Source organism: Mustela putorius, unplaced genomic scaffold, assembly GCF_011764305.1.
Source record: "Mustela putorius furo isolate JIRA1106 unplaced genomic scaffold, ASM1176430v1.1 tig00003853_pilon_pilon_pilon, whole genome shotgun sequence".
Taxonomy (NCBI): domain Eukaryota; kingdom Metazoa; phylum Chordata; class Mammalia; order Carnivora; family Mustelidae; genus Mustela; species Mustela putorius.
This window is the reverse complement of record NW_025422005.1, coordinates 74,520,871-74,536,308: the sequence shown is the minus strand read 5'-3', so window position 1 is coordinate 74,536,308 and position 15,438 is coordinate 74,520,871. Positions and strand designations below refer to the sequence as shown.

The following is a 15,438-nucleotide window of genomic DNA, read 5'->3' as shown; positions in this document are numbered from 1 at the left end:
TAATACTGTGTCAACTATACTACAGTAAAAATTTTAAAAAAGAGTTCTTGATTATACATTAGGCTAGTTACGCTAGTTACTTACAATCCTTAGGCCATAATTTCCTTATTAATTTGTGAAGTGAGGGGGCTACATTAAATTACATCAGCAATTTTCAAAGCTTGTTTTTCCTTTTTTTTAAAAAGATTTCATTTATTTATATGACAGAGATCACAAGCAGGCAAAGGCAGTGAGAGGGAGAGGGGAGGAAGCAAGCTCCCTGCTGAGTAGAGAGCCTGATGCAGGGCTCAATTCCAGGACCCTGAGATCATGACCTAAGCAGAAGGCAGAGGCTTAACCCACTGAGCCACCCAGGTGCCCCAAAGCTTGTTTTTCTTAAGTGGCAAATTTCAAATATCTTACCCAGAATATCAAAACAAACAAAAAGTCTCTGTGTTCTCTCCTAAGACAATTCTATGGAGCCCTGACCTACCAGGAACATAATTTGGGCTTTCTTAAATTATTCTAGGTCTAGATTATTTCCAGAGTATCTCCTAACTCCAAAAAGTCCTATGAATCTTTGTACCTTGAAAAGGATAGAAACAGTATAAATAACTAAGTTCCAGAATCCCGTACAAAAGAAACTTGACATTTGAGGCAAAATGCTAGGCATGAACACGTGAGACAGTTTAAAATAACATTTTCTATAAATACTTCAATAAACATTTTCCATAAATAAATATTCTATAAATATAAGGGATGAAGTAAAAGGGTAAAAGGCACATGAAAAAGTGAAATGTAATATGTAAACACAAGTGATTATCACAATAAGGAATGTAGTCTCTGTCAAAAAGAAGTTTCTAATCAAATTAGGAACAAGGAACATGCCTACCAGGAACCTAGAAAGTCTAGCTGGCCTCAGGGATGAATAGCTTTACTTAGTCATGCACTGTTTTCAAACTCTGAAAGGGAGGACTACTCCAAAGTAGGAAGACTATCTGAAGTCATGGAAAAAAAACAATTTTAGGTGAAGATCACCACTACAAGTAAAGAAAAACCAATCAACAGTTACCAGTCTTTGTAGTTTTCTAAGCTTGTAGTCTAAGTAATTTTAAATTATTTTCTCTTTCAGATTTCATTATCTTTCTGTTATTTCTTCCTCTATTTAACTGTTATCTACCTCATTCAAACTACCATAGAGGAAAGAATATTCATTTTGAACAACACTGAGGTTTAGTACCAACTCTGACATTTATTAATATTTAACTACCCTGGGGCTCAGCTTAACTATAAGATGATGATAACTTACCTTTTATTTTTTTTTTTAAAGATTTTATTTATTTATTTGACAGAGAGAGAAATCACAAGTAGGCAGAGAGTCAGGCAGAGAGAGGGGGAAGCAGACTCCCGCTGAGCAGAAGCCCAATGCGGGGCTCGATTCTAGGACACTGAGATCATGACCTGAGCCGAAGGCAGCGGCTTAACCCACAGAGCCACCCAGGCTCCCCGGATAACTTACTTTTGAGTTCTTTCTTACTGCATTTTATATGTATGTATGTATTACTTTTAAGTTCTATTTTAAATATAAAACTTCGTAAGACAATAGCCTGCCTACAAGAGAAAGCTTGTAACCAGCTGTTTTCCCTCTAACAATAATCCTCTGAGTTTCATTTGCTTTAAAGATCCATTTATTTATTTGAGAGAGAGAAAGAGAGCACACGCACACCCATAAGCGAGGGGGAGGGGTGGAAAAGAGGGAATCTCAAGCAGACACCACACTGAGGGTGAAGCCTGATGGTATGTGGGGCTCCATCTCACAAGCCTGAGATCATGACCTGAGCTGAAATCAGGAATTGGATGCTTAACCAACTGAACCATCTAGGTGTTCCTCTCTGAGCTTCATTTTGATCATACCATTCATCAAAACTCCTGTAATTACTTTAAACAGGCTCTGAAGTGAAAGAAAATGACATTCAACCAATTAATTCCCCATAACCTATTATATTCTTCTATTATACTTAAATTCATAGCCACCCACAAATCAAAGCCTAGGGCTAAAGAAAGAATTAATGCCACTGAGTGGCTAAAATGTGCCAGGCAATGAAAGGGATTTTCTATACACTACCTCAGTTTTTCTAACAGTCCTGAAAGATTACAAGTTGAACCCTGAACAACGCAAAGGTTACCAATCTGAGTATGACTTCTGACTCCTCAATACTTTACTAATAATCTACTGTTGACTGGAAACCTTACTGATATCACAAATAGTCAACTTATATATATTTTGTATGTTATATACTATATCCTTACAATAAAGCTAAAGAAACCAAGTATTAAGAAAATCACAAGAGAAAATACATCTCTAGTACTTTATTGTACAATATCCATGTATTAAGTGGACCTGCACACTTTAAAGCTGTGTTGTTCAAGGGCTGACCATGTTTTTAACCCCATTTTAGAGATGATGAAACAAATGCCCATTTGTAAGTTTATGCAATTTGTCTATTTTCAAAAGATATTAAGTACTAGATGGACAATGAGCCCATTTTTGCCTGGCTTCAAAGCCAATGTTATAGCAAATCTGATACATTAAAAATGAATGGGAACTGAAAGAAACATTTTATGGTCATAAATATCTATATGTGTTCACACAGTTTAGAAAGAAGCCACAAATACAACAAGGCATGAAAACTATATCTGTATATATTAACAACCCCAACTATTATTTCCCTCTCTAGTGGGCTTGATTGAATTATATTGGTCCAACTATTTAAACAGCTAGTTTATAGCACATAACAATGCTGGTTTTTCTACCTGAAGAGAAAATACCAGAGTTGAAAAAAAATCTTATAAGTTTAACTTTTTCTCATACAAGCATTCCTTTAAAATCTCTTTTACAAGCTGCTCGTTCAACTTTATTCAGAGAGAACTTACTATTTTCTATAGTAGCTCATTTCATTTTTTAACAATTACCCTTTGTACTGAAATAAAATCTGCCATCCATTGACTTTTGCTTTGTCCTCCACAGCCACAAAGTATACAGTCAATCCAAGGATGGAACATGTACAACAGCTTGCTACTTGCCACTTCTCCAAGAATGTGGCAAACATTGCTACTTAATCAGTATAATCTCTGAAAACCAAGACCCATCCAGTAAACCTTAACGGTGAGCTCCAGGACGTCACTACTAATCAATGAGAATAAATACACACAAATTAAAATCTCATTGCTATCCCTACCCTAACTTTTTCCTCATATGTTCCTCCTTTAACTTGAAAGACAGTTACAAAATCTTTGCTGAATTTCTTCTTTAATAGACTTTTTGAAAAGCCCATTTTTCAATTGTTTGATATGTAATAGGATTTTCATCACCTCAAAATTCCTGCAATTATTCACTGGATAAGCTTTTATAATGTTTATCTAAGGTATGATTTGATTGAACTCAAAGTTTTTGACTTCTCTTTGGCAGGCAAACCTTTCTTGGGATACTGCTTAAGAGTTGGTTTTTAGACCTTTGTTTCCTTTACAAACTCCTTCCCAGGGTGTGTCAATAAGTCTTTTATCAGTTTCTATAGTACATGGTACTTACTTCTATCACATCATTTACTATAGATAAATCAAATGATGTCAACTCCCCTATTAAAAGCCCTTCAAATGTCTCCCAATTCCTAACTTAAAAAGATCCTAGTGATTCAGCACGTACCTACATCTACTTCACTTTACCTTGATCTTCTATTTTACAATTTTTATTCTTAAAACGTATCAGGTTCCCTCCTACCCCAGGGGCTGTATATGTTGTCTCCTCTTGCTGGGAATACTCTCACTGGGTCTTTACAAGTTTGGCAACTTTTCACTCATCAGGTATCAAGTCAAATGTAGTCTCCTCAAGAGACTCCCTAATTACTCTAAAGTAATCCCTACTCCCTTATTACCCTATTTACTACCTTCACTGTACTTGTAGTTGTTTTTTTTTTTTTAACTTGTTTACTATTTATTTTCCCTCATTAGGATATAAGGTCCCTCAGTATATGGACTTCAGAGTTTCGATCAGTCATTACTAGGGTCTAGAATAGTGCTTGGCAAAGAACAGAAAATTAGTGATTATTAAGCCTAGGAGTTCTGCTACAGCAATGAGCATATATTATCTTTGTAAATCTAGACCCTAATAAAAAGCCCGGTACATAGATAAGATGTTCAATGAATATTTGTGAAATGAATGGATTGATCTTATCCACCTGGATGGCAATCACTGTGACCTCTAGTCAGGTATCTCTGAATCTGTTTATCCAGACCTGACTTCTAGTTCTACATCTTTATTTAATTGCTCAGTAACTAGGTATAGAACCCATCCTCTTCCAATATATTTTTCTAATAACTGGGGCATTAATTTCTTTGCAAATTATAGACAAATTCCTTCCCTTGTACTGAAATCCAACTAGTTACTAATGCTATTTTTTCCTTCATTTCCTACATATTATCTTTTCTCTTCCTACTGCCAAATTTTACTTCAAGCTCTCCTAATCTTACAATTGTAGCACTGGAGTAGCTGCCAGCCAACATACATGCCTTTAGTTCCTCCTCCCTCAAATTTGTTCTTCATACAACTTCCAAAATCAACTTTCCCATTTTATCTCTTCCATCCCATTTCCCATACAGACAAGTATAAACACCTTAGTCCAGCATTCTAAGACCTCAACATCATTTTAACTGAAATTCTCAAAATAAAGGTATATTTGGGAAATGAGGTGGCAGACTCTTACATTTCAGATGAATGGTAAAAAATTCTGCAACTAATCAGGTATGTATGAAGACCACTTTCTAAGTTCCTTGAGGAACCTTGGAAGATCTTATTTTTTATTCATTGTTAATCTACTGCCTGGAAGTGCTGGGAATATAGTAGATACCAATGAATATTTGTTGATTGAATGAGTAATTTCACAATAATTTTTAAAGAATAGATAATCCTAAATGAGAGAACGAATGCCAAGATGAAGGTAGTATTCTTTGAAAATCAGTCTGGTATTAAGACATGTGGGGATTAGCTAGTAAATTACTTTAGTAAAAAACAAAAAAGCCAACATCAATCAAGTTCTTACCATTTGTCTAAGATATCTTTTTTATATATCTCACTATAGTTGGTGGTATTAAAGCTAAGCAAACCAATGTATATGAAAATGAAGCATTTTGTTCAAGTATATAAAACATTTTTTGAACCAAGAAAAGCAGTGGTAAGGGCCTGATCAGGATGTTGGCTATGCAGAAAGAAAGAAACAAATTGGAAAAAAATATATTTTTTAAAGATTTTATTTATTAATTTGACAGAGAGAAATCACAAGTAGACAGAGAGGCAGCCAAAGAGAGAGAGAGAGGAAAACAGGCTCCCTGCTGAGCAGAGAGCCCGATGCGGGACTCGATCTCAGGACCCTGAGATCATGACCTGAGCCGAAGGCAGCGGCTTAACCCACTGAGCCACCCAGGCGCCCCTGGAAAAATATTTTTAAAGTAGAGGCTTCTAGAGCAATAATCACCACCTCACATCTTCATTAAACACTGTGAATCAGCTTTCACTAATATATATAATTTTAAAATGACAAATGTATCATCAACCTAAATACTAAATGATAAAAAGCTTGGTATCTTTCTTATTTTTTTAGGGAAAATTAGGGGTAAGTTCTAATATTTTCTTCCCACACCCCAATAGATGGATCAGAATCTAAATAATAAAGTTAGCACCATGGACTTGAATCTGCTGTGGACCAAATTTACTTCTGCTGGATTCTAAAGCTACGTATCTCATTCTAGCCATTCACATCATTCATGAAACACACAGAAGGCTGGGTAAGGGAGCACATCAGTGTATTTCAAATCCAGCTTTGATACTATAAACTACAAATGGTGAGTCAGAAGAATCACCTTAGTTGTTAGGGAGTGCATTACTAAAATAAATACATTTCAGTTTTAGCTCTCACTCGGTTGTCTTTTAGGTTCATACAAACTAGACATTTTCAAATCACTGCACAAGCAAAAGCTACTACAGCACTCTGATGTTCACCTCTGTTTTAAGGTAGACTTATATAATTCACCAGATGAGGAATGTCAAAAATACCTAGGTTCTTCGTTCATTGCGTTCAAACTTTTCTAAGTCTTCTAAAACAAAAAATGTACATTCAAAATGAATAACAATTATAATGAAGATTCAAGTAAAATGTTTTCATCTTACCCTGTCCAGTTCCAGTGTAAACTTTTGGTCCCATGACTGATTGGAAATGGGTTTCCAGCTCGTTTGACCAACCACAGTATTATCTAGCTTCAAAACTGCACACACGTCATCTGTAATTACAATTTGTAAACTTGCTTAAGTATTTTAAAACCTTTAAAACAGAAGTACCGCCGTTTAATAGCAACGAAAGAGTTATGATCCTCTGAAAGTAAGGTGTTTCTTTTGTTCCTTTTCTTTTTTGGGGTGGGGAGCAGAGATGCAGAGGGAGAAGGAGAAGAATCTTAAGCAGTCTCCATGCCCAGCGCAGAGCCTGACATGGGGCTCCATCTCACAACCCTAAGATCATGACCTGAGGAGGAACAAAGCGTGGGAGTCTTAAGCAACTGAGCCACCCACGTGCCACAAACGTAAGGGCTTTCTTAATCCTGAAGCTTTTGAGTTTTAAATGGCTACATTTTATATGTACATACATTCCCACTAGATACTCCCAATTTATCCTCTGTGTTTGAGAAAAACACAAAGATTAAATGCTATTTTGTATATGTATATTTGTATATAAATAGCAATCATCCAGTTTTTCAGCCTCTACACTTTTTATAGAGCTTGTTACCTCAGGCAATTTTTATTTTCATACTTTTCCTAAATCTCCGTCTTTATATAGGAAAGCACTGACATATTCACCTCTGTGCTCTATAGTAGAATGAATTATCACAGGCCTTTCCCTTCCACTCCCCAGTTACACCTTTATATCATAGTTTATAATTACATTTTAGAATGTCTCTCAAGTGCTTCATAAACCTGTTGCAGAATAACCTCCACCCTCTCCTCCATTTGTCTAATTGAGCTACTACCCTAGTAAATACGTTTGGTTCAGGGGTTATCAAAATTTCAGTTAGTTTAGAAGTGTCATTATACCACTGAAAAATCAAGATATAACAAATCCAATAGCCTCTGAACACTTTGTTTGGCATGAAGAGTGACACTTGATATTTCATTCTTCTAAAAGAATTAATGCTATATATCATTTAGTTTTCTAAGGTAATTTCAATAAACTTGGTTGCATTTGTTTTCCTGACAGGTATAGCTTTTAATGCTTTAAGATTAAATTATAGAAATCATAATTGTTAAGCTTTTCGTTCAACTTTGGCTCCTCCTACTGCTGTCCCCATTGCTAAATCTTTTGTATAGATCCTTTAATTTGTTATAGGAGCTTTAAAAAATCTGGTTACTGAACTGGATAAGTCGTCGGTTTTTAGGAGATTTCGACTACTTCCACTTTTACTTTTACTTGTTCTGCTCATGAATGATGATCTGGTTTCACTTGGGCTCCAACCAGGTAGTGCAACTGATGTTGCTTTTGACCGTCCAGGGACATTCTCTAGAATATCTTGACAGCCCATAAGACGAACTTCTAAAGTACCTGTTAGCATAAACAGATATCAAATAACAACATCAATTTTTAAAAAATATATTATTTATTAATTTGAGAGAGCAAGCAAGCACAAACGAGGGAGGGGGTAGAGGGAGAGGCAGACCTCCCATTGAGCAGGTAACCCAATACAGACTGGATCCCAGGACCCTGAGACATGATCGATGCTGATGGCAAACATTAACTGCCTGAGCCACCCAGGTACCTTAGAACATCAATTCTTAATATAGAACTATGTCTTTGTTACCCATTCAGAAACAGTGGGAAGAAAAAAAAGATGTGCTAAAATAACAAAATCTCTGCTCCCAGAGGATCTGTGAGGTAATTAATCATAATCTTTCCTGTTTTAATTAGAGAAACCTATTGAAAATTCTTAATTAATACAATCATAAGAAATTTTATGGAAAGAACAACACCTCCCAAAAACTGTCTGCAGGGCATAAAACAAGTTATATAAACTTCTTATATATCTGAATACTCATTTGTATCATTTATATAATTACATGGAAGAATTACAGAATTGTTGCTAGACCATGTGAGAGGGGAAATATAAAGCTCAATAATATGCCTATTAAAATAAACATACAGAAATTAGAAACAAGGAAATCTGACTATGTGAAAAACAGTTGTGTTTAGTAGTTATGTAGTAAACATGGAAAAGGACTTTATAGGGTTTTTTGCATAAATAAACGGGTTTCTGGTCTATTTCAGATGTAAAATAATATTAACTTACATTTTAATAGTTAGAAAGTCAAATAATTATGGACTGTAATTATCAAAGCATAAAATAATTACAATTTCCTTAGGCAAATAAATACTAAAGGTGTTCAAATGAAAATGAGGAACTGCGAGTCCATCTAAAGATTTGGCTTTGTCATTCTTTGGGCTAGGCTTAGTATACTAGAATGTAAATATGGTGCTACAGTATTAAAATTTTAGATACTGCACAGAGAATAACATTTTAGGAAGAGTATTTCCTGGTTCCATTAAACTTAAATAATAAAAGCTTCACTTAATTTAAAAACTTTAATTATTTAAGGTAACCAAAGGACTTTTAACAAAGTAAAAAAGCATGGATTTATGCTCAACTCAAACTAAAAATAAAATTAAGCAAAATACGTGAAAAAAGTGCTAATGAAACTGGATGTCAGGCAATGAAGAACATATACTCAAGAGATGGGAAATAAATGAAATGAACCTTAAGATTGCTTGAGTTTACTGCCTTGAATACATCTAGGGCATAGTGCAGGAGGGGGAGCTCAGGTGCAGCCAAGTGTACTACCTGAGTTAAGGAGCTAGAACCGAGAGTACTGACACAGAACTGATCAAGGTGGCTAGAATTCACAGGCAGTATAAAAGAAAACAGCTCTCCAGACCTAAAACTAAGATGTGGGGAGGGTTCTCCTGATTAAGTATTCAGTCTTGCCCCAGTAGTAGAGAATAATAACCCTTAGACTAAATGATGTTCTCTTATGCATAACAAATATCAAAAGCAACACTGAGATCAAATTATTTATAGGTAATCTAACTGTGACCTAGAACAAAGTTCAAGACCATTTTCAAGAATACAAAAATATCCAGCACCCAGGAAGCTAAAACTCAATGTCTGGCATCTAAGCAGAGACTAACAGGCACATTTGTTTTCTATTGCTGGATTACCCATTACCAAAAATACAGTGGCTTAAAACGACACTTATTTATTACATCACAATTATGTAGGTCAGAGTCTACGCAAGTTGCCTGCACTCTCTACTAGAAATCTCACAAGGCTGAAATCATCATGTCTGCCAGGAAGGCTCTTAAGAATCTGCTTCCAAGCTTATTCAGGTTGTTGGAAGAATTCAGTTTGTAGCTCTTAAGAATCTGCTTCCAAGCTTATTCAGGTTGTTGGAAGAATTCAGTTTGTAGCAGACATAGGATTGGGGTCCCTATTTCCTTGCTAGATGATGGTCCCTATTTCCTTGCTATTTCCTGTTCTTAAGGCCACCTGAATTCCTTACTATATGGCTGGCCCTCTCTTATCTTCAAGCCAACAAGGCACATAAAATCTTTTTCATGATTCAGACCTTTCTTCCTTATCTGCCACTGGCCGGAGAAGATTCTCTACTTCTGGGGGACTCGTGATCATGTTGGGACTACCCAGATCATTCCTCTTTATGTTAACTCAAAGTCAACTGATCAGTAACCTTAATCACACAGGCAAAATCCCCTGTCCCATAAACATAATACAGTCACTGGAGTAATACCTCACTGTATTTACAGGAGAGAGTTTCCAAAAATCATTCTTAAAATTCTGCCTATTCTACCAGGCAAAAAGATAAACACAAAAGTAAGACCCATAATAAGAAAAAAAAAATCAATTAAAAATCAATCTGAGGGGTGCCTGGGTGGCTCAGTGGGTTAAAGCCTCTGTCTTCGGCTCAGGTCATGATCCTAGGGTCCTGGGATCGAGCCCCACATCGGGCTCTCTGCTCAGCGGGGAGCCTGCTTCCCCCTCTCTCTCTGCCTGCCTCTCTACCTACTTGTGACCTCTGTCTGTCAAATAAATAAAATCTTAAAAAAAAAAATCAATCTGAAACAGATGTAAGGGTTAGGATTAGCAGATAAACACATTCACAGTTATTATAATTATATTCCATCTATTCAAAAAGTTAAATAGAGACATGGAATAAAAAAGATCCAGAACAAAATTTTAGAGATTAAAAACTGACATGTTTGAGATTTAAGGAAAAATACATTGGAATGGGACTGGTGGCAGATTATACATTGCAAAAAAAAGGCTAGTGAACTTGAAGCTATAGCAATGATACAGAAATGATCAAAAAAAAGAGACAGAAAGACTTGAGGGAAAAAAGAAAACAAAACAAAGCATATGTAAAACCGTGAGTTTTACTTCAATTGGCCCAATATATGTGCCATTTAGTCCCTGATAAAGAACAGAGAGAATGGAAACAGAAATATATCTGAAAAAATAATAGCTTAAAATTTTTCCATATTTGATATAAACTATAAACCCAGGAAGTACCCAAGAATTTCAATGAACACCATGCAAAAGAAAAATAAGTAAATTACATGAAAGCATACCATAACCTAATTTCTCAAAACAAATAATAAAGAGAAAATATTAAAAGTAACCAGGGGAAAAAAGACACATACAAAGATTAGGATGGCAGTAGATTTCTCATTAGAAACAGTGAAAGCAAGACAGAGAAGCAACAACTTTAAAGTATTGAAGAAATGAACAAGCAAATAAACTGTGAACATAGAAATTCTAGACTCATTGAAAATACCTTTTTTTTTTTAAAAAAAAAGATTTTATTTATTTATTTGACAGAGATCACAAGTAGGCAGAGAGAGAGGTGGGGAAGCAGGCTCCCTGCCGAGCAGAAAGCCCGAGGCGGGGCTTGATCCCAGAACCCTGGGATCATGACCTGAGCCAAAGGCAGAGGCTTAACCCGCTGAGCCACCAGGCACCCCTGAAAATACCTTTCAAAAATGTAGACTTTTCAGATATAAAAATGGGTAAAGAATCCATTATCAGTAACTACTATAAGATCCAGACATATCATTTCTAGGTATTTACCCAACTGAAATGTACATTTACACAAAATCTGCACAAGATGTTATTAACAGCTATATCTGGAAAAAATACAGAATGGAAATAACTAAAATATCTATCATGGGTGAATGGATAAACAAACTCTGAAATATTCACACAACTGAATACTACCAATAGTAGAGAGGAATTATTGATAGAGGCAACACAGATGAATATCAAAGTAATTATTCAGAGTGAAAAAGGCCAGAAATTCCTCTCCCAAAAGAAAATAGTATATACTGTATGATTCCATTTATATAAAACTCCACATAATACAAACTAATAGCAAGTGACAGAATCTGGTCAGTGATTGCCTGAAGACGGATGTGGGTAGGAAGAACCTAAGAACAGGAAAGAGGGATTACACAGAGGCACACAAGGACACTTTAAGGAATGATGAAGATATTCATTATCTTGACTGTTGTGATGGTTAAAGAACTGTAAATTTATGACAAAAACCTTGAAGTTATACACTTCAAATAAAACTGGAGGAGGTTGATGATGGTGCCACAACTATATACATTTCCTAAAAATCCTAAAATTGTGTACTTAAAAGTAGTGAATTCTATGGTATGTAAATTATGTCTCAATAAAGTTACTAAAGATGGAGGGGGAAGCTTCAATTTCATGCTTGGTCAGGCTTTGGAAATCTTCTCTATTGTAAAGCGTTAAGACAGATTCATAGACAGAATTTTTATTTTATTTTAAAAAAACAACTTGTTGGCTTTGTGTGTTTTATTTGGATTTTTTTCTTAAACTGGCAAACTTAGCTCCTTTCCAATGTAAAGGCTTAACTGCAGAAGTCCTCCTGGGGAATCTGAAAACATCTGGTTACTACTTTAAACCCTGGTAGCTTATTAAATATTTTAGTAATTTTAATATATCAGGAGATGACAATGCTCAGCACCTACTTTCACTCAGGAAAAAGAAATTGGAAGGGATTTAATATCTTTATTAAGCATCTAGAAATTTCTTTTATGAGGTGACACCGTTGCAATGGCAAACAACCATATTAGAAATAGCTTAAAATTATTTTATTTTTATAACCCACAATATGCAATTTTTAAAACAAGCAATCCAAGAAATAAATGTTTGTATCCATAAGCAGTAGCTATGAATTCCATTAGAACAAGTAAATCCTTTATTTTTTTAATGTTCCTGAAAAACTATTTCATATCCATCTTACTAATTCAGTATTTCATCTTGGTACAACTAACATTTTTTTTAATTCTGAGGAAATCTTTCATAAAAACTAGCAAATGTCTCAAAATGCAGACCAAAAAATTCAATACCTTAGATCAAAATAGCACTACATTTGCAAATTTCAATTTATAAGCATACAATCACAAAAGAAATCAGAGTATAAATGAGACAAACCACAAATAATAGAATGCAGTGAGAAACTCAGGAAAGTAAATGTTCCTACTACCTGTCCATGATAATTCTTCATTGCGTCTAATCCTTTATTAAGGCCAATATTATTTCTCTTCCTAGTTACTCCATATTTAGTTTAAGGTTCATCAGGAATTATAAATAAGTTTCAGCAGGAATTTAAAAGAATTTTTGCAAAAACTGAAATTACTTAAGAATTGTAAGATACTTTCTTTTACACTGGTGATTTACATCACATTGAATATGGTTCAATAAGGCAATAAGAACTGGAAAAGATAAAATGGAAGAGGTTAAAGAACTGGGGAGAGGAGCCAACAAGCAGAAAAGGAAAAAAAATTTCCAGTCATATCAGATGGTTTTCTAAAACATGCTTTATTACTCCTCTAGAAATATTTTTGGTTTCTAAATACTGACAACCATATTTTATCAATGAATCATTCAGAAACTCTCAAATATTATTGTGTTCAGCACTGAGCCATACAATGGCAAAACTTAAGTAGTAAGTACAGTTCCTTCTTTATCATCAAATAAACTTTACCAAGTATATCCTGAATCTATAAAGTGTCCAGGACTAGGGGTAGAATTACATGTAGGTAGATGATAAGGTCTTTGTTCCTCCCAGGTCTATACTGCAGTTCTGATTTTTAAAAATAGAGTAAGATGGATAATAAGGCAAGGATATTAAGCAGGGAGTGTGCACAAACCAGTTTAATTGTGACAGAAGATTCATGGTAGGAATTATAGATGATGTGACTAGAAAGATATAATATTTAAAACAGTTCAAATAAAATGGGAGGGTTTGACCAAAGGTTCCCCAAGGCTTGTTTCATGGTACCCTAGTGTCTCGATTTTTTCACTGTGCTCCTAGTCTAAAAGATATACCTAACAGTTGTTTCCAAGGATATTGCAATATATTAATAATTATTTACAAAAATAATACACATAACTTGAAAGAAAAAGTAATCTTATTTCATTTGTAAATAACCATGGTTACTTCCTAATGGGATGTCTGCACCTACTAAGCACAATATAGCTAGCTTCTCAAACTCTGAAACTGGACTAGAAACCGCCACTTTCTTTTCTACTCCACACTGATTTTTCACATGGTATTGATTATCACAGCAATGCAGGCAAACCTGGCTTCATTACTGTATGACATCACTGAAAGGAAGATAGCTCTACCTCCTGCTGAAACTGTAACTACCTTGAATTAGTAGTTTAAATGGTAACGCTACAAAGTGAAATAACACTGTGTTTCCCTCAAAAGGTTAAAATACCCCGTTGTACCCTGTGAATTCATTCTGGCATCCCAGGATGCCTCAGATTTAGAAACTCAATTTGGTAACTGCAGGTTTAGACTGAAACTAATAGTGGCAACAACTCGTTTAACCATAAATTTGTCCTTCAAGTTTTAATATAGAAGTCTGCCATAATATAAAACTGATCAATGATATTCAAAGCTACTAGAATATGACAGTATGCTATGCAATTCCGAAGAACAGCTTCACATCTTTAAAATATTGAAGGACATTATTTTTAAGGAAAAGCCCTCACTGACACTGCTAATTTAAGGATTTCTAAGGGCGACAGAAGTCAGTGTAACAAAAATATGTCACATTCATGTGGACCACAAAAACCTTTGCAGCTGATGGTCAGAGAAAATGGTGGAGTAGCAAAGTCTATAGGCACTTTCTTCACAGAAACATAGGAAACAAACTAACTAAAAGTTAGCAAAAACAGAATCAACTGTATGAGATATCTACAAAATAGTTAAGGGTTTACTGCAACCAAGCAAATGGTTAATAAAAAAAGCAATGAATACTCAATGGGAGAGTTCTGTGGCATTTTAACTTACCTTTCCCCCTACCTAAATGGCTTGGTGATGGTCTTCAATATAGCAATCTACAGAGAAAAATTCATTCTCAAGGACATATGATTGTCTGCTCTGACCTAACTGAGGGCTCCTTAAGGGACTAACACAAAGGCATGTTTTTTGTTTTTGATTGGTTTTTTGCTTAACTAGGAAATCGCTCAGGACAGAGAAATAGCTAAGTGGAAAGCATTTAACAGCAAATGAACTAGTCACTGCAGCCTGGGGACAAGGATATCAATTGGGACAAACAATAAGATATCCCAAAAAGTCCTGGAAGAGAATATAGGAAGCGAGATGTTTTGAATAACAAGGGGTTTGCAATGCTTCCACTGGGAAACTAGAAGGCAAGGAAGAAACAGAAGACATCCTCAGAAAAGACCCAAAAAAGCCCTAAGCTCTCACATCTGGCTGATCTCCAAGTTCTGTGTGAGCAATGGCAGAGTTGTTAAAAATGTCTTGGTAACCACTGAGAATATGCCCCAGCACACAAGCACAGAGCTCAGATGCAAAAGCAGGGCTTTTTTTTTTCTTTTTCTTTTTGCCTACATGCATTAAATATCTGTCAAAATGCTAGCTGACCACTAATTTAATGGAGACTTCTATGACCACACATGACAATAAATACAATCTTTACAAAATAGCTTATAAAAGCCCCTAACAACTACATCCCACACAAACAAGAAATTCTAGAGAAGGGGAGTATCTTTCAGAGTTACACATTATAATATTCATAATATTCAGTTTTTAATAGGAAATGATGATACAAGGCAGAAAACAGAATATGGCTAATTAACAAGAAAGGCAGAGATTAACAGAAACTGAGGAAGCCAAGACATGGGATTTACTGACAAGGACTTTATATCAACTTTCAAAGGACTACCTGCCACCCCCCACAAAAAAAAACCCAAAACAAAAACAAATGAAAACAAAATCCAAAACAAACAAAT

The 15,438-nt window shown here is 35.2% G+C and overlaps 1 protein-coding gene across 2 annotated transcripts in view; it reads right to left on the bottom strand.

Moving 5' to 3' along the window:
• The window catches only part of PKN2 (protein kinase N2), a 130,625-nt gene that overhangs the window by 38,261 nt on the left and 76,926 nt on the right, over positions 1–15,438 (bottom strand). The window contains exons 7-8 of one of the 2 annotated variants that reach the window (XM_004752649.2): positions 7,434–7,619; positions 6,200–6,309 (exon numbers count right to left, since the gene is read on the bottom strand). In XM_004752649.2, the coding sequence (XP_004752706.1) occupies positions 6,200–6,309; positions 7,434–7,619 (296 nt within the window). The remainder of the gene's footprint in view (positions 1–6,199; positions 6,310–7,433; positions 7,620–15,438) is intronic. The other variant, XM_013056193.2, reaches the window with a different exon arrangement.